This window comes from Artemia sp. Qi Xiang Cuo, chromosome 7 (assembly GCF_049724085.1).
Source record: "Artemia sp. Qi Xiang Cuo chromosome 7, ASM4972408v1, whole genome shotgun sequence".
Lineage (NCBI taxonomy): Eukaryota > Metazoa > Arthropoda > Branchiopoda > Anostraca > Artemiidae > Artemia > Artemia sp. Qi Xiang Cuo.
Window position 1 is genome coordinate 71476799 of NC_142800.1, and position 24396 is coordinate 71501194.

The 24396-nt window shown below is 35.0% G+C and overlaps 1 protein-coding gene across 2 annotated transcripts in view; it reads left to right on the plus strand.

The window, feature by feature from the left end:
- LOC148950654 (DDB1- and CUL4-associated factor 8-like) overlaps nucleotides 1-24396 on the plus strand; it is a 105150-nt gene that overhangs the window by 51134 nt on the left and 29620 nt on the right. For both annotated transcript variants that reach the window (XM_089092541.1, XM_089092542.1), the window contains exon 7: nucleotides 11716-11896. In XM_089092541.1, coding sequence (XP_088948667.1) covers nucleotides 11716-11896 — 181 coding nt within the window. The remainder of the gene's footprint in view (nucleotides 1-11715; nucleotides 11897-24396) is intronic.

The window sequence follows — 24396 nt, forward strand, 5'->3', positions numbered from 1 at the left end:
TTTTTTTTCGATAACAATTCCGTATTTATAAAAGTTTTCAAAATACATTTATAACTGTATATATTTTCCCAATTACATTAAAACAAATTTATATATCTTTTCCGTATACGACTATATACATTTTTTTTTATCTTTGTTTTACAACTTTGGTTCTATTTCAAACCCCTTGTGTCATTAACTGTCATTAGCTTATTATATGCCTGTTTGTTTATTCAGACTTTGAGCTTTCTAATTCTTTTCGAATTTTAGGTACTTGAGACAGTTTTATAATGTCATTGTCTGTAATCTCTTTTTTTTCCCTTTAATGTCCTTTTGGGATAAGGCTCCATTTAACAGCTTAGATTTGAAAAGTTAGAAATTTTAGCTGTTCACCTTATACCTCTTATGCCATGATCAGTTGACTCTTGCCTCTACTCTGAAGGTTTGCTTACCAGGGCTGCCTTCTGGTAGCTCCTTATAACGTTTCCAGGTCCTCTTGTCATCAGCTACAGCTAAAAGGACTATTATGAACCTGCACACACAATTATTAATTATTTATAGTATTGCCAAACTTTTTGATTTGTGGCCACAGTTTTCTCTTGGGGTATTCTTTTATCAAACAAAGTGGCCCTTCTGCAAAAAATATATCTGGCCTTCATGGCACACAGTAATTTATTTTCTTAGACATGCAAGTGACAATGACTATTTTCACTTTAACTTCCCAACTTTTAGTGATCTTGTCTTAGGTTTCAACTTCAACTTAAGTCCTTACGTATATTATGTGCCTTATTTTAATTTTTCATGCCATGTTAGTCATTTTTCCCAAAACGACTCCCACATAACAGAGCATAATTTTCTCCTGTCTACTTGGGGCATTTCTCCAATATTTCGATTAATCTCGGCCCGAGTTAACCACTGTAACGAAGGCTCCGTAGAATTTATGCTACTTATTTTGTACCTATTTAGTACAATTTTCATACTAGTCTCGTTCGGTTAGTTCAATATGTGCGTATAACAGAGTTTAACTGACTCCATTCAGTTTCTTTTAGTTTTATTTTAGTCTGTATATATTTTAAACCTTAGACATTCTCCTTTTTTTTATTCTTTATTTCAATTAAGCTTAATGGTTTTTTTCAAGTTTTTATTATGTTTTTTTTTCAGCAAGATAGGTCTTTTCTAAGACTATATTTAAATGTTTCATGATCTATTCAATAGATTTTACAAGTTTTTATACTAATTGCTCTTGCATTGTCAAATTAATTATCACATTATTTTCAAGAGGTGGGGGGGGGGAATCTAATTTGTGCAACCTGTATTTTTTTGACATTATTCAAATTTATCTGTCCAAAAGTGTTTGTGTTAGAAAAGCACTGTATTTTTTTAGCTGATTTTTGTAGAACATTTTTAATTGAGTTTTGCCCTACTTTTGCTAGTTTTCATTTCTTCATCAAAATATACATTTTTAAGATATCCTGATTTCCACAAAATTGTGTGGTTATCATCGCAAGCTCATCCTCTTTATCTACGGTTCTGTACAAAAAATAATGCCTAGTACGTGCCAAAGGTTGTTTAAAGATAGGGGTTATCAGTACCCACTGCTGTTTCCCTTCTATCTTTTATTTTATTCGCGTCTGGTATTTATCCTCAGTTTAATTTGCGCTTTAGTTTTATATAGTCATTGAGTGCAATTTGTCCCTTTCGTGATATTTTGACTATTACCCCGTTCTAAAAGTTTATGGGTTTAGTGACCGTGTAAAATTTCCGAGATGCTATTTATTTTAGGATGTAGGATTTCACACGAACACTCAGCCCAAACGTTGTCCAGTTTGATCTATATTTCTAATATCAATTTGGTCATCCTGGTGGATCCCCCCCAATCACAAGACGCTTAGAAGTTTTTTTTTAATGCCAATAGTCTTGTCATTTGGTGTCTTTCACCTGTCATTTCCTCTCCCTGGTTGTTTCTGTTAATGGTGCGTCGGGAGTTTGTTTAATATGTAAAACTATTTACACCCTAGAAAACTTTGTCTTACAGGTCAGTGTACTTTTTAAATTGTGGCCCATTTTATTTATGGCTTCTTATTTATATATACCATCTTTTTGTTAAGTATTTCATTTATTAAATCTTCTACTATTTTCAACAAGATTACAGCTAGCTTATACATGTCGCGACTTAATGTAAACTCTTGCTGTTTTTCCCATTATATAATTTTAAAATTCTTGAAAAACAATCTTTTTCCAATTCGACTGAAAGTGTCAGCTCAGAGAGTCAAAGGTTAGTAGATGCTTCGCATTTAATTAACAACGAGAGACCAGCATAGCTTCCAATGACCCTATTTCAGTGGAATAACTTCCTTTTTTTTTTTTAATTATCCCCCCAAAATATATTTTTTTTCGATATACATATCAAAAGAATTTGCTTTTAATGCTGATTCTAAATATATATAATTTAATTTGTTTTACTGTACCTGTATAAAAGTTATGCGACCCTGCTTAACTTATTTTATGACACTTAGCCTTATTCATGTTGACAAGTTTTGTTGTTACACCATTCGCGAAGTTTTACTTATTCTTGGAGACGAAATTTTGCAGAAACCTATGATGTCACTTTAGATCGGAGCTTATTTTTTTTTCTCTGGGAACTTATGAGTATTTATGCTAAAAAAAATTTTGAATTTTTTTTTTCTACGTGAAGGTAAAAATTTTTAATGGCGATATATACTGAAAGGAAAACTTTGATGTTATTTACATACCGATTAAAGAAAAAAGGAAAATATAGATAGTTCTATAGAGGCTCTTTACTCGTTTTATTTTTATTTTATTTTTTTCCGCTATAATTGTTTTATTCAAGTATTAATCTGCTGGGGGCTACGCTTGTTCTGCCTTTCTCCGTTTCCTGGTCTGAATTTTGGACTCCAAATTTTTGCTTCTCTTTTTTATAATATTTGCAAGTTTTTCAGTGGTCTGTATAGTGTGGTTTACAAGGCTCTGAATCCGAACGCGAATTTTTGGCCTCGTCCAATATCTTTAATCTTTTTTTCTCCTCATGTTTGGTCTTTTCCGTGTGAGATTTGGCTACTTTTGTTGCTGACGCAGGAACTTCTTGCTATCTTTCTGGTTTCTTTATTTTTTTCCATAATTTCTTTCTTAAGGAGGGTTTTCTTAACGATGGTCCAGGTTTATTGATATCATTTTCTATAGAAGAATTATCGGTGTCAAATTCTGTTAGCTCGCGTCTGGTAGATGGTGTTTGTTCCAAAAGCCATTTTTGCGTTAAGACTGTAGGTGAGTCTAATGTAAAAAAAATCAGATTATTCATTGATTCCTTCCAATTTTTCTTTCTCTGTGGATTTTACCTTTGGTTTATCACGTTTTAAATCATTATGTTGTGTTTGATGTTCTTCATCGTTAGTATCCGATGAGCATCGAATATTTCCCCTTTTCTCTTGTTTGTTGTGGAGAGTTTGTAGCCAAAACTAGAATATATACTCCTTTCACTCCTCCCAACCTTTGTGGTCATTAAAAAGGTCATAAAATTCATATGGTCTTCTGATATATACTGGTGAAACTGTTTCCTCTATTTCTTTGTCTGAAAGAATAGGCTCTGTTTTCCACGGTTTTGAAAAATATCTTTTTTTCATTCTATTATGGTGTACTATTTCTTCCTTTTCCTTATACTGATGCTTTAGAACAGATGTTAAGTTATTTGGTAGAATTTTTACAATTCTGTAGGGCCCATCCCATTTCGGTTTTAACTTTTTTGTCCCTTCTAGGTTGGTTTTGTATACGTAAACCAAGTCTCCTAAACAGTAATTTGTCTTATTTTTGCTTGTTCGGTCATAATTTTCTTTTTATTCTGTTTTTGCATCTTCCAGATTATCTTTAACTTGTTACATTGCTTCTTTTATTCGGATTACCATTTCTTGCTTATATTGGTCTAAGTTGTAATATACAGTATGATTTTTTATTTCATCTATGAAAAATTTGCGATATTTTAGATGTTCCAAAAAAATGATGTTTCTTTTAAGGAATTTGAAATAGCTAAATCTATTACTAGGGCAACAAATGGTAATTATACATCCCATTTACTTTTTACTCTCTTGCATGTATTCCCAGCATGTAGGCTAATTCCCTATGTTTACGTTCAACCTTTCCATTAGCGGCTGCCATATAAGACGATGTAAACCATCGTTTCACACCCAGATATTCTGTAATTTCGTCTAATAATTTGGCTCTAAAACATGGCCCACGTCGCTAAGTAACAGTCTAGGAAAAATTCCGTGTTCCAAAAATAGGCGATTGACTAAAACTTTCGCAATGGTTTTTGTCTTTTCGTCTTCAATTGGAAAAGCGTATAATTATGAGTTAAAATGGTCAACTACGGTTAGTACACACCTGTTTCCTTTCCTGTAAACTGGTAAACTTTCTCCTGTCCCCCAAATGTCTATTGACATTAATTCTCTTACCCCTGAAGGGGTTGGGTAGAGACCTAATTCGGCCTTAGGGATCTTCGGTGGCGACTTTTGTTTGGCACACTCTTGGCAGCTTTGTATGAAAGCTCTTACTTTTGAGTTCATTTTTAGAAAGTACAGATTTCCTTTCAGCCTCCCCAAAGTTTTTTCCTCTTCATTGTAACAGTCGAACGTTACGTATATCATCTGTAAGATTTCTCCTTCCAGTGAATTTGGAATAGATGATACAATTTTTAAGTAATTTTTTCTATATTTTTGCAATCGTCTATGATACCATATAAAAATCTTTTTACGTTCGTCAAGACCAAAATTATTCAAGTTCTTTAAAATACGTTTAATATGCTCTTACAGTTCTGTTCTTTATGAATAATGCTATTTACAATGCTAAACAAAAATCATCTCTATTTTGGTGATTCGTAATATTTTTATTGGACAGTATTTATAGCCCTTCCAGTTCGTTCTGGATGGTTATTATCAAATTTCCTTCCGTATCTGGATTTCGTGACAAATAGTTTGGTAAAACTTTTGCAGGTCCCTTTATATATGTTGAGGTATATGAATATGCTTGCAGACGTAGTATCCACCGTGTCAGCCGGGCTGAAGTATTTTGCATCGTATGTAGCTAAATTAATGATTTTTGGTCTACGCGTAAAATGAATTTTTTCCAAGTAGAAATTGTCGAAAATATTCTGTAAAAACTACAAGTGCTAAACATTCTCTTTCAACTGTCGAATATTTTCTTTCTGCCTCCGACAGTGACCCCGAAGCATCTGTTTGTAAACAGAAGTCTTGTGACAAATCTGGTAGTTTAAGTATTTGTGCCAGTAATAATTGCCTTTTTAATTCATTTAGCGCTTGTTTTGCGGCCGCTGGACATTCGAATTTACCTGATTTTTTCAAAAGGTTTGTCAAAGGTTGTGCTATTGTTGCATAATTTGTAATATATCGTCTGAAATAGCTCAACAAAGCACAAACTGATTTGCAACTTTTTTTATCTTTAGGAGACTGTAAATTTTCTATGACTGTAAATTTTTCTGGATTTGGTGAAATATTACCTTGGTTTATCAGGTCTCCCAGAAAAAATAATTTTGGTACTACTATTTTAAACTTTTCTGGTTTTAATTTTAAGCCTGCTTTTTCAAACTTCCATTATTTTTCTAAGTCCGACCAAGGGGTATTCTAAGTTTTCATTAAACAAAATAATATCTTCTAAAGAAACCAAGGTATCTTTTTTCTTTCCTGGTTCGTTATCTTTTAACACCAAATTCATCAATCGAATAAAACAGTTTGAATTAATTGATAAGTCAAAAGGCATACGTTCAAATGTGAACGTTCTTCCTTCGTCTAAGATTATTGTAGCTTTATGCTTTGTTTTTGTATCTATAGCTATTTTCCAATATCCTGCTATTACGTCAAAACCAGTTTAGTATTTTTAACCTCCCTGCGAATCTTAAGCTGTATCAATTCTTGGAAATTTCGTCAAGTCCTTAAACGTGACGGCAATTAGTGGTCTAAAATATAGATATAATCTCCATATCTTATCTTTTTTTCTGATTGTTACCAGTTGAAAACGATCGCTAACACTTTCTTTAATTATACCCTGATTTTCCATTTCCTTTATTTGGCTTTCTAGCCATGGTTTTAAATGATAAGGTGTTTTATACGGTGACTTTCTGATTGGAGGGCCCTCTGTTGATATCTTGTGCGTGATTAAGTGAGCTACTCTGTAATCCACTCTTAGTCTTGCATAAGTTCATTTGAAATCCCAAAGATTATTTTCCACTCGAGTTTTTACGTTTTCTGGTAAATGTTTCAAATCAAGCTGTTACAAGAAATCCGTTTTCGACATTCCATACTTTTCTTGCGGTTGCGGTTTTAAAGAGGCAATTTTTTTTTGGCTAGTGAAGTTTATACTTAATTCTAGACCGTTTAGATATTTTATCTCTGAATTTGAAATCTTTTCCACTGATCCAATTTCTATCTGGTTCAGTTTTACTTTATTATTACTTAGATTTGATAGTTTTGATAGTTTGATTTTATTTCTGAATTTGAAATCTTTTCCACTGATCCAAGTTCTATTTGGGTCAGTTTTACTTTATTATTACTTAGATTTGATAGTTTTAAGTATGTTATACCATTTTCGATTTTTATAACTTGATTTTCCACGAAAATCAGACAAAGTTTTAAGAGAAGAGCAGTGCGGTTTTAGAAAAGGTAGAGGATGTGTCGACCAAATTTTCACTCTTAGGCTAATAATTGAGAAGTGCCTGAGTTTACAAACACCTTTGGTCCTCAGTTTTATAGATTATGAGCAAGCGTTCGATGCTGTTGATAGAAGAGCTTTAGTAAAGGTTTTATCGTTTTAAGGTATACCAGAAAAATACGTTAAGGTGATTAGTGCTATGTACGAGAATAACACTGCTGCAGTTAAGGTAGGAAATGAGGTTAGCAGTTGGTTCTGTATTAAATCAGAAGTTAAGTAGGGTTATGTTCTATCCCCCTTTATATGGATTATTTTGATGGACTTTGTTTTAAGGAGCACAGGAAAGGCAATGGGAGACCACGGAATCAAATGGGGAGGAAAAGGTCTTTTGGACTTAGATTATGCTGCTGATTTAAGCATCCTAGATGAAAGTGTGAGCAAAATGAATGAAGTTTTAGAGGTTTTACTAGTTCATGGTGCTAGAATTGGTGTGAAAATGAATATTAAGATGATTAAGTCACTAAGGCTAGGAATAAGTGAAGATGAAAAGGTGACGTCGAGTGATGAAAAGATTGATCAGGTGGGCAGCTTCACTTACCTTGGTGGTATTATTAGTAAAGATGGTGGGAGCAGTGAAGATGTTAAATATAAAATAGCCAAGGCTTAGGGTGTTTTTTTCACAGTTAAAAAAAAGTCTGGAAGAATAGAAAGATAAGTCTGCTAACCAAAATTAGAATATTAGAAGCTACAGTGATGGCAGTGGTCAAATATGACTCTGAAGCATGGACGCTCCGAAAAGCGGATGAAGATAGATTTACTAGATGTTTTCCAGAGAAATTGCTTAAGGATTGTTGTGGGTACCCGGCTGACTGACCGTATTTCAAACAGTAGGCTGTACGAAAGGTATGGTTCAATACCGCTCTTTAGGGCTATAATGAAAGAAAGGTTGAGGTGGTTAGGGCACGTTGTGCGGATGAAGGATGACAGATTGCCGAAGTTTGTTCTTTTCGGACAACCATCTAGGGCTAAACGGAAAGCAGGTCGTCCTCGTCTGGGGTGGGAGGACGTCATAAAGAAAGATTTAAAGGAAATGGGAACTTCGTGGACGGGTGTAAAAAGGGAGGCTTTGAATAGATTGGGGTGGAGGAGGATCGTGCGTAGCTGTGTTGGCCTCAGGCGGCTTGGTGCTGCGGTGAGTTATTATTATTAGTAGTAGTAGTATTCTTTTATCGTGTATCCTCCTATCTTGGCGTTCATGTTTTTAACCTTTCCTTCTTTTTTATATAATGTCGCTAAAACTTGAGCTGTCCTCCCCCCTTCTATTGGGATTTTTCTGCATAGTTTTAGGTTATAATTCGTATATTCACTTTCGTTATCTGTTGCTACGCAATTATACCTAGTATTTTAATTTGCCTGGTTTATGGTTATTGTATCAGATATTGGTTTCCATACAATCCCATATTTTCTGATGGCATCTTCTCCTAGAATACAGGGAAATGGTAGCTGCTTGCATATTATCACTGTTACTGTTATTTCTTTATCTACTGTGCTAAATTTTAATGGACATTCTCCTTAAATTGTCAGCCTGTGCCCTGTCACTGATATCTGGCATCTGCTTACGTGATTTTTGACATTAGGAGGAAACCTCTTAAAAACTTCCTCTCGAATTAATGATTTAGATGCACCTGTATCTAGTAAACATGGTAAATTTTGAAAACACTCAATTTTAAAACAACGCAAAATCGGTAGACTATTATTATTTGCTTTTGTATCACAACATTCTAAACTATATAGAGGTCTTTGTAAGGAAACAGCTCTGTCGACCCTTACAGGCTTGTTTCTCCGTTTAAATGCCCACTGTTTGGCCAAAAGTTTCTGGGGTTATCCCCGTTTTCTTCAGCGTTGCTACTTTCACCCTGGGTATTGTTAACCGTTCGCCTCCTAGGCCTAAATTCAGGAATATTATTTGGTGTTTGCCAAGTATTATTTGTTCCCTGCCTTCCTAAATTTCTGCCCCCCTGCGTTCTGAACTGGTGGTTTGTCTTGTACGTCTGGCCTTCTTTGCGTATTCTATGCCAGCAATCTGCTGCATAAGGGTTTGGTTTGCTACAATAATAGCAATAAAATTTTCTCTTAAATTGTTTGTTTGTTTCCTGGTTACTTCTAAATGTTTTTGATCTTTCATTGTTGGTTCCCAAACTAGCTTTTTTTGGTAAGAGTATTCGTCAGTATTTCCTACGGTATTAGCAGTTAATCTCTTAGAATTGCGTGATCCATCAATTGCTTTCTTCGACAGTAACTCTTGGCGCTCACAATATCTTTCTGGGTTACTATGTGATTCTTGAGCATTCCCCCGTGTTCTTTTTTCTTTATATTTTATGTTTCGTGGGGCTTTATAACAATATATTAATTACGGGTCAAATCTTTTCGTCGCCTCGTCAATTTTTACCTATGTTTCGACTAGTATTATAGCCTGCTCTAAATTTTCAGGTCTCCGTGATAACATTAGTCTTAATAACTTTTTTGGTAATCCTTGGGTAAAAATATACAATTGTACTTTCTGTATTGTCTCGTCATCTCTATCTGTCTTTTACTGTAAGCACTCGGTTTAAAAAATTTTGTTGGTATATTCCCAGATACTCGTTGACGTACTGAATGTGACTACCTCTCTTCTTCACCTCTCGGAGATGCTTTTCTGTATAAATATTGTTTTAAAGGATTCAGTTAGAGTACTGATATCCTTTGGCTCTTTTTCCTTAATTACCTCAAAATGTTTAAGGGCGCTTCCCTTTAATCTGGCTGTAACGCATTGCTCTTTGACCTTATCCTCAAACGATTCAATTAGTTCGTCGAAAATTTTTAATTTTTCGATAAACTCATCTACGTCTGAATTTCCCGCGTATTCTGGTATAAGTTTTGCGATTTCAAGTACTGTTGATAGGGAAGTCATTTTTTCCTCTGGTAAAGCCATTTTATTTCAATCTACTTGTTTTATATAGCCCTCGCGACCCAATTTTTCCAACGGCCACCAGTTGTTGTAAAGTGTATTTTATGGTATTCGGGTGGTGTAGTCGTAGATGCCTTTATTTCTCCCTTTATATGGGGAGGTAAACTCTGGCCCTACGGTACTTTAACTTTGGTAGCGTGCCTTAGGCTATGACCGAACTAATGAGGCGTACCGACTGGGTATGTTCGAGGGGCTAAAGGTAGATCGTAGAGAGTTTGGCTATGATACAATACTTTTATTCAATTAACATTTAATAATACTAGATATATACTTTCTACTGAGACTGGCTGTCCGAAGTAGACCACAAGTCTCGGGAAACTACAATAATATATAATAAGACATTTAGACACTGACAATGACTCGACAATATTCCAAGGTATTTCTAAATCCACGGACCAGAGGTCAGTCCGGCATAAAGTTAGTATCGGTCTCCCCTTCTCATATAATGTATCTTTTGTACATTTTTATCAACCACACTCCTTTACCCAACCCATGTAATAGCTAGAAAGTGGTGATTTCTTAATATCCCGTTAAACAGAGAATCGGAAGGATATGCTCCTTATCTCAATACAAAATGACATCCCAAAACTTTTGTATTTGTGTCTTAACATTTTTACTAAATTCCAAGTAAACTAAATTAGAAAGCTTTACCAGACCCCATGGAAAGTTTCTTCCGCAGAAAAATTCCCAATGGAGGATCTATCCTGCTGATATTTCTCCAATGGAGAATTTCTCCAGCGGGAAATCATTCCCCAAGAGAATTTCAACTCTGCAGAAAATTTGCCCCCGACAATTCCCCCAATGCATCGCCATATGTAAAATGGGGTTGTCAACGAGACATTAAGACAAATAAAATGAATTTTGGTTGCAAATTCTGGCAATCCCCCCCCCCCCCCCTCCGTGTATAAGTTCAACCCTGGAAACTTTCATTCCAATGCGAAAATCTCCCCTCCATAAAAAATGTCGGTACACTTCCATATAACAAATACTATATTTAAAAAATGGCAAAGTTCACAAATTGTGTCCCTTCCTCCAGTGGCTCTGAGGGGTCATGTCATCTCCAAAGGTATAGTTATTACACCTTTCAACTATACTGAATAAAATGTGAATCTCAAAATTTTTATCAGAAGACATTTGGGAAAAAGGGACGTGGAAAGGGGGCTAGCTGCCCTCCAGTCTTTTAAGTCACTTAAAAAGGGCAATGTAACTTTAAATTTCCGTTCAAATTAGCCCTCTCCCGGTATTCTAGGACAATTGGATCGATACGATCACCCTGGGAAAAAACATCAAAAGACAGCAAATAAACATGCATCCATGATCTTTTTTCTGGCAAAAAAAAATTAAAATTCCACATTTTTTTTAGATAGGAGCTTAAAACCTCTACAGTATGATTATCTGATATACTGGATCTGATGGTGTGCATTTCATCAACATTCTTTGACTTTTAGGGGGTGTTTCCCCCCTTTTCCGAAAATCAGGCAAATTTTCTCAGGCTTGTATTTTTTTTTATGAGTAGCACTATACATAATGAATCTTATACATTTTGAATTATCATAATAAACCGATTTTTTTTCATATGTGTATTGATATCAATATTTTGTTTTTAGAGTTACGGTTACTATTGAGCCGCGTTGCTCCTTACTTACTGTTTGTTACAATGAACTGTTGACTAATGTTTGCGGCCTGAAATTTGGATGGAATCGTCGCTCTAATAAGTTCAGCAATATGTAGAATGTCATTGACTTTATTCTTAATCATTTCCCCCCCCCCCCAAAAAAAAATAAAGGTTTATGGAATAGAATCTCTTTTGTAATGACCAGCTCATTTGCACTCAGTCTTTCCTTCTTATTTCCTAAATAAATGGGTTAGTAAAAATGTTTTTATGAGCTAATATTTTGTGTATTCATTCAGTATATTGAATTAAAAATATTTTAATGGTTATTAAAAATATATAAGAATGTTAATAAAAACTAAAACTCAGCTATTTCCTATTTCGTTCCTGAAGTTTACCTAGTCCTTGCTCAAGCTTTTACCAATTCGAAACTTCTTTCTAGGGCTTGTTTGGTTAAAGAAGAAGGAAGTAAAGTACCATTATATAGTATACAGGGACATCCATTAGATAGCAATTACGTACTTCTAGGAGGTTGTGACCAGTATGCGCGTGTTTGTGATAGAAGATCAATGCGTCTTGGTTCTCAAGAATATGTGGCACGTTACTGTCCATCGAGTTTTAATGTAAGTATTGCAAAATTATCCTTTTGCCCCTTTTAATATTTCGGTATCAACACCTTATTAATGCTTGCTCTATCATGGATGCATTATTTGCTTTATCCAACTATCTTGAGAAAGTGATTTGTAAAACGTCGCAAAGCTTAAAGTCTAGTGACCTCTTGTCTTAGTTTTTTGGTCCCTTACTTCGTTGTGTTGATCATGGTTAATTTGGTTTTATCTGTTTAGTGTTTTCAATGATAATGCTGTGATATAGATAATCCAATGGTGGTGTCTTATTGATGTTTGAGTTAATGGGTCTTTTATAGGGACAGGTACCAACCCTGTCGCCCAACCTTGGGGCAACGGTATTTGAACCCTGGACCCTTTATTGTCAAACATCAATTCACTATCCTACAAAAGGGTAAAAGAATTGAATATAACATTTCTGTTTAAACACAAATATATTCATATAATTTGACAGGCAGCCGACATGGCTAGTGCTTCAAAGTGCTGGCGATTATCAAACAGTTCGTGGTAACGAACTGTAAGTAAGGTGCGACCCGGCTCAATGGTAACCGAAACTCTAAAAAAACGAAATTTTGATACCTATAGATACATCAAGAGAATCAGATTTTAATTCTGATTTCAAATATATAAGTTTCATCAAGTTTAATCTTACCCATCAAAAGTTACGCTAACCTGAGAAAATTTGGCTGATTTTCTAAAAAAGGGGGAAAGACCCCCTAAAACATATAGAACCTTAATGAAAATCACACCATCATATTCAGCGTATCAGAGAACCCTACTCTAGAGGTTTCAAGCTCCTATCTGCAAAAATGTGGAATTTTCCATTTTTTTTCCAGAAGAAAGATCACGGATGCGTGTTTATTAGTTTTTTTTTTGTTTTTTTTTTCCCATGGGTGATTGTATCAACCCAACGGTCCTAGAATATCTTAGGAGGGCTCATTCGAACGAAAATTAAAAGTTCTAGTGCCCTTTTTAAGTGACCAAAAAATGGAGGGCAACTAGACCCCCTCCCACGCTCATTTTTTTCCCAAAGTCACCCGATCAAAATTTTGAGATAGCCATTTTGTTCAGCATGGTCGAAAATTTTATAAATATTTCTTTTAGGATGACTTAATCCCTCGAAGCCCCCAGGGGGAGGGCTGAAAGTTATGAACTTCACTCAATGTTAACATATAGTATTGGTTATTTAGAAGTACACAAATGTTTTCAGGGGGAATTTTTTCGGGTAGTGGGGGGTGGGACGCCCTTCTTCAGGGACCAAAATAAATGGAGGGCAACTAGGTCCCAACTCCAGATCATTTCTGCCACACACTCACCCGATCAAAATTGCAGAAGAACCATTTTGTGAAACATGGTTGTAAATACTAGAACTGTGACTTTTAGGATGACTTAATCCACCGAAGACCTCTGGGGGAGGAATAAAATTTATGATCTTTATACACTGTTAATGTCAAATCTTGGTTTTTGGGACGTATACAGAAGCAACATTAGAACTTAAAACGAACAGAAATTATAATGTATGTGAGGGGGTTCTCTCCCAAGTCAATACCTCGCTCTTTACGCTACAGTTTTTTTAGTGCTTTCAAAAGAGCTATCTATTTTAATTAAACAGCCTTTGTGATTCAGGGGTTTGTGAATAAAATTTTTTTTTAACTTTTAACGTGAAGAGCGTGGTATTGACTAAGGGGAGGACCCCCTCATATACGTAATAACATATACGTAATAAAAAAAAACAATAAAAGAAACAAGCGATACGGCTCAATAGTAATCGAAACTTTTAAATACGGAATTTGATGTCAATAAATGTAACAAAAGAAGTTTTTAATAATGCTGATTCTAAATAAATATATTATACTAAGTTTTGTATTACTCATCAATGGCTACAATCCTGATAAAATTTACCTGATCTTAGAAGGAGGGGGGGAAACATCCCTTCCAAGTGAAAGAATTTTAATGAAATCACAGCGTCAGATTTGCGTATCAGAAAACCCTATTACATATATTTCAAGCTCATATATGCAAAAATCTGAAATTTTGTATTTTTTGCAAGAAGTTAGTTACGTAAGTTAATTTGTAAATTACGTCATAACCAAATTTAGAGACATCCATTTAGCAAAAGAAAAGTAAAATTTTTATGCAAATTTTGTTTACTTATTCATTGACGGTGAGCCAAAATAAATGCTGTATTAACTAAAAAACGATCAGAAATTAAATAAGAAAAACAAGTTTTTTAAACTGAAAGTAAGGAGCGACATTAAAACTAAACCGCCCGGAATTTAGTCCTCATATGAAAGAGAATGTCCGCTCCTCAACGACTCGCTCTTTACGCAAAAGTTCCACTCTTTTAAACAAATTTATTTTTTAAAAAATTAAAAAAATGTAGCGTTAATAGAGAGGCGTTGAGGAGGGGACAGCCCCTTTCATATACGGAATAATTTCTGTTCGTTTTAAGTTTTAATGTCGCTCCTTACACTTACAGTTTAAAAAACTTGTTTTTTTATTTAATACACAAGTAGAGACAAAAGCTGCCTTACAAAGCTCAAGACAAAAGCTCATTTGACAAAAAAAAATTACAAAAAAAAAAAACACAGACAATTAATCTTCTACCGATTGAACTTGCAGGTAATTTTTCTACAACGTCTGTTTTGATATATATGGCCTACATCTCATGTTATTTAAGAATGAAATAAAAATATCTTATGCAATATGATTGGGTGTGAGCTCGCAAGTGAGTTTATATTTATAGTATTCTTTGCCCAAAAGCAAGAGGGTATACTTATATCGTAGATGAACATAATTTTTCTTAAACAAAATTTGTTCTTCGATTGGAAACAAATCAAAAGTCAGTATAATCACGGATTTGGTCTTAGATTGAGTTCCAGATGTTTGCCCACTATGACAACTGAAATATGCTCTCGATGTTGGGCGAATTTCATACGAAAAATCTGGTCTCTGGGTAAATCGGGAAAATTTCAGAAATATTCAAAGGCTGCATAGGACAAAAATAATCAGCAAATATTAGAAATAGAAACCAAATGAAGTTGGTTTAAAGGAAAGAAATGCAAATTTTATAAAGATGTTCAACTGAAGATTTATAATCAGTTTTTAAAAAATATTCTTTGATAAAATATTCAATTGAAAAGGGAGGATTATTGACGCATAGATTATTGACCGCAAGGCCATAACTTTTTGAAGTACCCATTTCCGTGAAATATTTTTCTTATAGGTATTATGAAAATTTTCGTTATGTTCCTCTTCATTTTCTTTTTCTTCAGTAAACATTAATTCATGAATGAATGGCCTTATTACAACACAACAACAAAATGATAATGCTTCCCACTGGAGAACATAGCTTGTAATTATTGGGATAACAAACATAAGGATTGAACTCATCAATATCATAAAAATTAAATGAATAAATAAAAACAGACCACAAAACTAGAAAATGAGAAAATAAATACATGTATATTTTTGTCTTATGTAAAACCAATACACAATCAAAATAAAACAAAATATCTAATCAGCGTTTTTGTATTGGTAAGTGTTGAAATTTAGTAATCCATTAATTACTGCAAAACTATGTAAAGTTAGACAAGCATAAGACCGCTATTGATGTGCTAATAATAATAAGTGAAAAATTTTTCAAGGACTCTAGCTCCGATAAGACTTGCCAGGTAAACACTTGATCAATTTTTCTTATTATAAGGGAAGTAAGAACAAAAATGTTTGCCACCTTTCCTCTTCTTTTTTAAAATGCGGCTCAAAAAAGGTGTTTTGAATGCCACCTTTCCTCTTCTTTTTAAAATGTTTGCCACCTTTCCTCTTCTTTTTTAACATTCGGGCCAAAAACGTTTTTTTGAACTAATAAATATCACTGGTAGCGATCGAAGTTAATTTACTAAAGAACCATATACCTTAAGTGTTTTGATCATTAGTCGATTATTTTTTCCAGCCATGGAAATCATATGATCCACAACAGGGTGTACTTTAACCTCTGTGTACTGACATGGAGATCCCCATTTTTTCATTTCTTCACTTGTAGATTTGATTTCTTCATCAATTTCTTGTTGGAACAAAACCGAATTAGACTTCCTCCCGTCTGTGATATCGTCCTTTGAATAAGGATTTACATCCCCATATACCTTAAGTGTTTTGATCATTAGTCGATTATTTTTTCCAGCCATGGAAATCATATGATCCACAACAGGGTGTACTTTAACCTCTGTGTACTGACATGGAGATCCCCATTTTTTCATTTCTTCACTTGTAGATTTGATTTCTTCATCAATTTCTTGTTGGAACAAAACCGAATTAGACTTCCTCCCGTCTGTGATATCGTCCTTTGAATAAGGATTTACATCCCCATATACCTTAAGTGTTTTGATCATTAGTCGATTATTTTTTCCAGCCATGGAAATCCTATGATCCACAACAGGGTGTACTTTAACCTCTGTGTACTGACATGGAGATCCCCATTTTTTCATTTCTTCACTTGTAGATTTGATTTCTTCATCAATTTCTTGTTGGAACAAAACCGGATTAGACTTACTCCCGTCTGTGATATCGTCCTTTGAATAAGGATTTACATACAATGGCACAGGGTTCGAATTGCTTTCTTGCTTATTTTTTTTAAAGTAGACTAATGTTTCAACTGATTTAGGCTTCTGAACATTCAATGATGGGACAATGATAGCAGTGGGGTTAAAATCATTCTCGAAAGAGATTACGACGTCTAAATGATGACTTGGACCTTCCCATATTTTGATTTCTTCATTTGATGTCATGGAATTCACATTTGCAGGATTAGCTGGATTCCATTGTGGCTTGATCATGTAATTTTCAATATTCGTGAATAGCAATTGACCTTCGCTCTCAGATTTTCCTCTCCTAGAGGCTCCGTCTACCAGAGATTTCTTTGATGGATTTCTTCTCCATTCTATTAATTTAGTCAACAACTCGCTTCTTTTTATCCTCTTAAATAACATTTTGAATAGATTGCACGTTAAGATTGCTTTGACAAATAAGGTTGTTGTGAGTTTGCGCATCCATTTATACTAGTGATCTGACGTCATATAGTTGATGACGTCATGCTGTTTTTACACAATGATGGCACAAAAAGCATATTTAACATAGTACCATTCCTTGTTTTGGTATGACGTCATTTATAATTGCAATTGACTGTATATGACGTCACACACAAAATGGGAACTTTTAAATTGACAAGCACGACGAAGATAAAAAGCAAAGGATTCCCCTAGAAAATCCCTTTAAGCTAGTATGATCAAAGTTTAACCACTTATCGCAAAGAAAATAATTTTCCAAACGAAAGTTAGAAAAAATAAATGTTTTCTAGAATTTACATTTTCTAGAGTTATATTTTCTCATTTCATTGCAAAGAATTGTCAGGTGAGCACGAACAAGTTTCAAAGCTTCAGGCAAGAAAAAGGACTTGGCTTTTCATTTTGATACATGGAAGTTTTGTTTTGATACACGGAAGTTTGATACATGGTCAGTTGCATTGTCAGGTGAGCACAAATAAGCTTCAAAGCTTCAGGCAAGAAAAAGGACTTGGCTTTTCATTTTGATACATGGAAGTTTTATTTTAATTCATGGAAGTTTGATACAATGTCAGTTGAATTGTCAGGTGAGCACGAACAAGCTTCAAAACTTCAGGCAAGAAAAAAGACTTATATTTCATTTTGATAATTGGAATTTTTATTTTGATACATGGAAGTTTGATGCATGGTCAGTTGAATTGTCAGGTGAGCACAAACAAGCTTCAAAGCTTCAGGCAAGAAAAGGGACTTGGCTTTACACTTTGATACATGGAAGTTTTATTTTGATGCATGGAAGTTTGATACATGGTCAGTTGAATTGTCAGGTAAGCACGAACAAGCTTCAATGTTGCCGGCAAGAATAAGGACTTGGCTTTTCATTTTGGGACATGGAAGTTTTATTTTGATACATGGCAGTTTGATACATGGTCAGTTGAATTGTAAGGTGAGCACGAAAAAGCTTCAAAGTTTCAGGTAAGAAAAAGGACTTGGCTTTTCATTTTGATACATGGAAGCTTTATTTTGATACATGGAAGTTTGATACATGTTCAGTTGAATTGTCAGGTGAACACCAACAAGCTTCAAAGCTTCAAGCAAGAAAAAGGACTTGGATTTAATTTTGATAATTGGAATTTTTATTTTGATACATTGAAGTTTGATACATGGTCAGTTGAATTGTCAGGTGAGCACAAACAAGCTTCAAAGCTTCAGGCAAGAAAAAGGACTTGGCTTTTCATTTTGATACATGGAAGTTTTGTTTTGATACACGGAAGTTTGATACATGGTCAGTTGAATTGTCAGATGAGCACGAACAAGCTTCAGGCAAGAAAAAGGACTTGGCTTTTCATTTTGATACATGGAAGTTTTGTTTTGATACATGGAAGTTCGATATATGGTCAGTTGAATTGTCAGGAGAGGACGAACAAGCTTCAGAGCTTCAGGCAAGAAAAAGGACTTGGATTTCATTTTGATAATTGGAAATTTATTTTGATACATGGAAGTTTGATACATGGTCAGTTGAATTGTCAGGTGAGCACAAATAAGCTTCAATGCTTCAGGCAAGAGAAAGGACTTGGCTTTTCATTTTGATACATGGAAGTTTTGTTTTGATACATGGAAGTTAGATACATGGTCAGTTGAATTGTCAGGTGAGCACGAACAAGCTTCAAAGCTTCAGGCAAAAAAAGGACTTGGCTTTTCATTTTTATGCATGGAAGTTTTATTGAAGTACCAAGGACATGGAAATAAAAATATTGTTTTTTAACCCTTGCATTTATCTTAGGTCGATGTATAGGGGAAAACCACGATTTTCTAAGATTTTTCTTTTCGTAGTTTTAAAATTATGAAGTTTCTAGGGCAGCACCAGATGTTCATGAGGGTTACCACGTTAAATCGGTAAAATAAATAAACAAAACTAATTAGTTAAATTTGACAATGCTTTTCGCCGATAAAAATTAAACGTCTGTTGATTTTCAGACAACTACCCCTTCGAAGGAAAGTTAAGCCTTTTTTGCTCTTTAATGCCGAATAAATTTAGCTTATTATATGCTGTTCTTTAACCACTATTTTTTCCTTTTTTATTTTGGTGCCCGATATTACCAAAAACTGCATAACTGCCCATGGATATTACAGATATTACCCAATGTTACCATGGTACCCGATATTACCCAAAAGTGTATAACTGGACATGGATATTACCAGTATTATCCGATTTTTCCATGGTGCCTGATTTTACCAAAAACTATATAACTGCACATGGATATTGTAAACTTTCTTTGTTCACTTCTCTGTGAATTGTCTATTTCTCTGTACAGTGAGACTTCTTCTCTTTAGGGCCTTATGGTAGCGTTGGCCTATTATCTGGGTTCTACCGGTGGAGGATGCCTAGAACCTCTAACCATCACATAGTCTGTGTTTAGAGTATAAAACGTTTATTTATACATATAATACAGTGAAGGTACATATGGCGAGGACAGATACAGAATTCGAACTGCTCAAATAATCTAAATTGGTAACCCACATTCGGATACACATCTGGCCACTTGACAGAACTGATAAAGAGAATTTATAAGAAGTGGGGTTGGTGATTGTTGACAATTTGCAATGTTTGCATTTTAGATAATGGGTTTATTCCGGGTTCAAGTGACCATGTGAAGAATTACACATACGAATCTCCGACATATACTTAGAATCTTAATTATTGGTTTTAACCAAGAAAAACCTATTTCCAAAGTTTACAGATTTTCCCCGGGGTTTTCAAAATCTTTTTTCCCCCCCCCAAAAAAAACGATTTTCTATCCTCAAACAAAGGTACAAACAAAGGTACACTTAACAAGAACATAAAATAAATACTGACACTAAAACTGAATCAACAAGACACAAGAAAATATTTTCCCAATTGGCACTTTCATTTCACTTTATATTGTCATGCTAAGTTCGCATAAAATTCGCATAGCTACACCTAATATAAAAATTGGCACATCGTCAGAATATCTTTTAAAAGAATTTAAATTTGAACAGAACACTTGAACAAAAAATGATAATCTTTGACAGAAACACAATGAGATTTTCTTTTACTTTCCTTTTTCCAAAGCTTTAATTCTTTTTTTTCCAAATTATTCGGTTATTTTACTATCCATAAGATATCAAAACGAAGTAAATACATCATTTGAAAAAGGTTGGTCAAACATCTTTCGCTTGTCATTTTTATCTTTCTATTTTTGATATTTCAAAGAAAGCATTTCTCCTGTCCAGTTAATCAGTATAAAACCCAGCTACATCCTCATTTTGACTTAACATCAATTCCCAACACCGTTTGTACTGCAATAACATACTGATCTCTACAATCATCTTACTCTACTTATCTCTCTACAATTGTTTCAATACTCTATAATAACCTGGAGGTTTATTTCCTGTTTTCCTATTGCTTCTCCTAAGACTACTTGATTCTCCACTCGAGCCTGCCTTAACCTCTATTTCCCCTTTATCTACTTCTACACTAACTAGACTAGGTTCCATTTGAACCTCATGTTGTTCGCTAGAAATGGAGCTATCCTCCATTATTTCTGAAGTTACTACTGGAGTTTCCACAGGAAGCTGGTATACAGATGATGTTGAATCGATTCTCCTATGCCCACGATTCTCTAACTCCAATTCTACGATTCTTGATTCCTCCGATATTGATTTATTTGTTATTACTGGTTGCTCAAGACAATTTTGAACAACCAAAAGTTTCTCGCCCGGACGTTGACGTAAGCTATAACCGTTGCTGCTTTTCTCTTCGTCTTTAGATTTTACTCTACTATTAGCAATATTAGATTTATTAATCATATCAATTTTCTCCTGAAAAATAGGATTTAAACGTAAGAAAGTTTCTGAATCCTTTAAAGGCTTTATCAGACGACCATTTACCGCTCTTCTTACATAATTCCCTGAAAGTTCTCGTAACAAGAATGGTGAATCTTTTAAAAGTTTTAAAATTTCATATGGTACACGAAATTTTACCTTTAAACCCTTGATTTCCCTTGGATTCGGAGCTTTATCTTGGAAATTAACTAAGTCTCCTTCTCGAAAAACTGGTAGTACTACAGCATTTTTATTATATTGTAATCTTTGAGATTTTGTCTGTTTTCCTATTTGTTCATCATAAATACTGCAAATCGTGAATAAATTACTAACTAAGTTAACCATATAATTCTCATAACTGTTAAAATAGTCAATTGAAGGAAATGATAGTTCAATATCGAAAAATGAAAGAAGCTGCCTACCAAAAATTATGCTATGGGATGAATATTTAGTTGTGGAAGAAATAGTAGAATTTAATACATTCTGAACGAAAGGCAAATAAGTATCCCAAGAATTGGGATGATCCTGACAATAAGCTTTTAATACGGATTTTGTTACCTTCACAAGTTTCTCACATAACCCATTCGATTGAAGTTTATAGCATGACGAAAAATGTTTAATTTTTAATTTTTCCCATACCTGTGAAATGAGATTTGAATAGAAAAATTGATGGGAATCAGTGATCAAAATTTAAAATAGACCAAAGTAGGCTATCACTGACTCGAAAAGAAAATAGCACAGATCTTCTGCTGTTATCCTCAGCACAGCTTTCAGGATACAAAATTTTGAAAAATGGTCAACGTCAAGTAAAATATGAAAATTTCTGTTTTCAGTAGCCCCACATAAGGCGCCCCCCTTGGGACCAGCAGAGTCCACCGAAAACACACTGAATGGGTCTTTCGGCTCTTCATTTTTTTCTAACGTAGGTTTGACGTTCTGATGCATTTTATTCCTACGCAAGCATAAATCACAGTTCTCGTAATGCTCTCAAACTTTTGCACCCATTCTATCAAATACAAAGATACGACTTACTCGATCTAATGTCTTCTCCATAGACATGTGACCACCAATGAGTAAGTGATCATGAGCCAGTTTTATTGCCGAATCTACTAGGACACTTGGCAAGACTATTTCAGCTGTTCTAGGGATCCCTTTGTCCTTGCCAACGCCTCCTAGCGGATAAAAATAAAGAACACCTTCAGAAACAGACCGTCATAAATTTTCAACAGCCAAGACACAAAATTATTATCTGTCACTCCCCCTGGCACGGAACTCTTTTCCGCCCTGTCGACTTCTTGCACGCTCTTTTCCGCCCTGTCGACTATTTTCCTCTCTGGCACGGAACTCTTTTCCGCCCTGTCGACTTCTGGCACGCTCTTTTCGCCCTGTCGACTATTTTCCCTGGTACGAAACCTGCAGGGTTTTCGAGGTTCGGCGATCCACCGCCTACCTCTCTCTTCGCCCATGGGAGCTCAGACCTTCCTTTCCCAGGATCCTCTGAACCCGTTAACCGCTCAGACCTTCCTTTTTCAGGATCCTCTGAAACCTGTTCACCACTGGTTCGTCGGTCGACCGTCGTCCGCCCCTTCACCAGCCTCATCTCTCTCGACACAACGCCTCATTACGTTGGTTCCTAATAAATTCTCAGTTATCTGGTCCCTCGGTCAACCATAGTTCGCCCCTTCACCAGACTTATCTCTCTCGACACAACGCCTCATTACGTCGGTTCCTAATAATAAATTTCTCGTCTCTCTTGATAATACACCTTTTTAGATCAATGCCTTATAAAAAATTCTCAGTTTCTCTTCATAATTTTTTTTCCTAAAATTTCTGCTTAAATTCCTAATATGATCCCTACATCCTGCACTAAAAAAAAATCTACCTATCCCCCTGGTCACGTTTTACGTCAGGCCAGTTCTGACGGAGTTCTTCATTCTGTCCTGTCCAACGAAATTCAGCATCTACGGTTGCTGCAAAAACTCCTGCTTTTCTTCACCAATTGCTTTTTCAATAGCTTCAAAACGCTGCGCTATCTTATACGCTTCAGAGAGGGAATTATAATCATCCTGGTGTTCTAATAAATATCTCTTAATATTTAGTCTCGAGCCTTCAATAAAACAATCCAGGCCTATACTATCAGAAAAAAACCTACTAATCCGCCGTACCCCGATCGATATGATTTTGTGGCAATCTCCACCCTCTTATAAAACTGATACACTGTCTCATTGGATGATTGCCTCAATTCAGCTAAATCTTTGAATTTTTTTCCAGCTGTCTTTCCTGGTAGATATGCCTACGTCATTTCCTTTTCAAGTTCCTCTAAATTAATAATATTGGAGGAATCTCTATCCTCAAAAAAATTAAGTAATGACCCTGTTACTCTAAGCGGTACTGCATCTATTACCTGCGAGTCTGACCAGCCTAGCAATGTTTTTACCCTTCTCAATTGGCTAAAAAAAGGTTTTATAAATTTTGCATTTTCAAGAACTGGAATATTTCCCACGGGAACCATTACTGACCCAATTACTCTGATTCAAATTCTCCTTTTTGCTCTTATCCTCAATAGGTTTATCTGTTATATCATCCTCAGAATTATCCCCCATATTTACATTACTTCTTTCCGTTGCATTTTCTTTGGCCATTAAATTACCTAGAGTAGTCAAAAATTTCACGATTAAAGTGGGATTATAATCCCGACTTGAAGAATCAAAATTCAAAGAGATATTTAAACCTTTACTTCTTATTTCTTTGAAAAAGGATGAAGCAATATCTTTGTCAAATTCAGGATCTGAAGGATCTAAAATTGGAATTGCGCTCATTTTAAACGAGAAAAAGAAAAATATTAGTAAAACAAATTAATTAAGTCAACGCTCTAAAAACAATGAAAAATCGTTATTCAACACTCCTAACAGATTTCCTACTCGCGTGCGAACTTAAAATGCATGACTTACTTTCGTAAATTGTCCTTCGACGTTCTTCACTTTTTTTCAAAAACTGGAATCTGGAGCGGGAACCTTAAATTGGAGCGGGAACCTGGAACCTAGAACTGAACTGGAACCTGGAACTGAAGCTGGAACCTGGAACTGAACTAGATCTGAACTGGAACCTGGAACTGAAGTTGGAACGACGACACTGTAGGTGACGGGCCTCAAAATAAAATGTTTACTGCAATCTTGTAGGTGACGGGCCTCAAAATAAAATGTTTACTGCAATCCTCTCCGGCAAAGACCGCTGCACCACTTTGTAAAGTTTCTTTGTTCACTTTTCTGTGAATTGTCTATTTCTCTGTACAGTGAGACTTCTTCTTTTTAGGACCTTATGGTAGCGTTGGCCTATTATCTGGGTTCTACCGGTGGAGGATGCCTAGAACCTCTAACCATCACATAGTCTGTGTTTAGAGTATAAAACGTTTATTTATACATATAATACAGTGAAGGTACATATGGCGAGGACAGATACAGAATTCGAACTGACTCAAATAATCTAAATTGATAACCCACATTCGGATACACATCTGGCCACTTGACAGAACTGATAAAGAGAATTTATAAGAAGTGGGGTTGTTGATTGTTGACAATTTGCAATGTTTGCATTTTA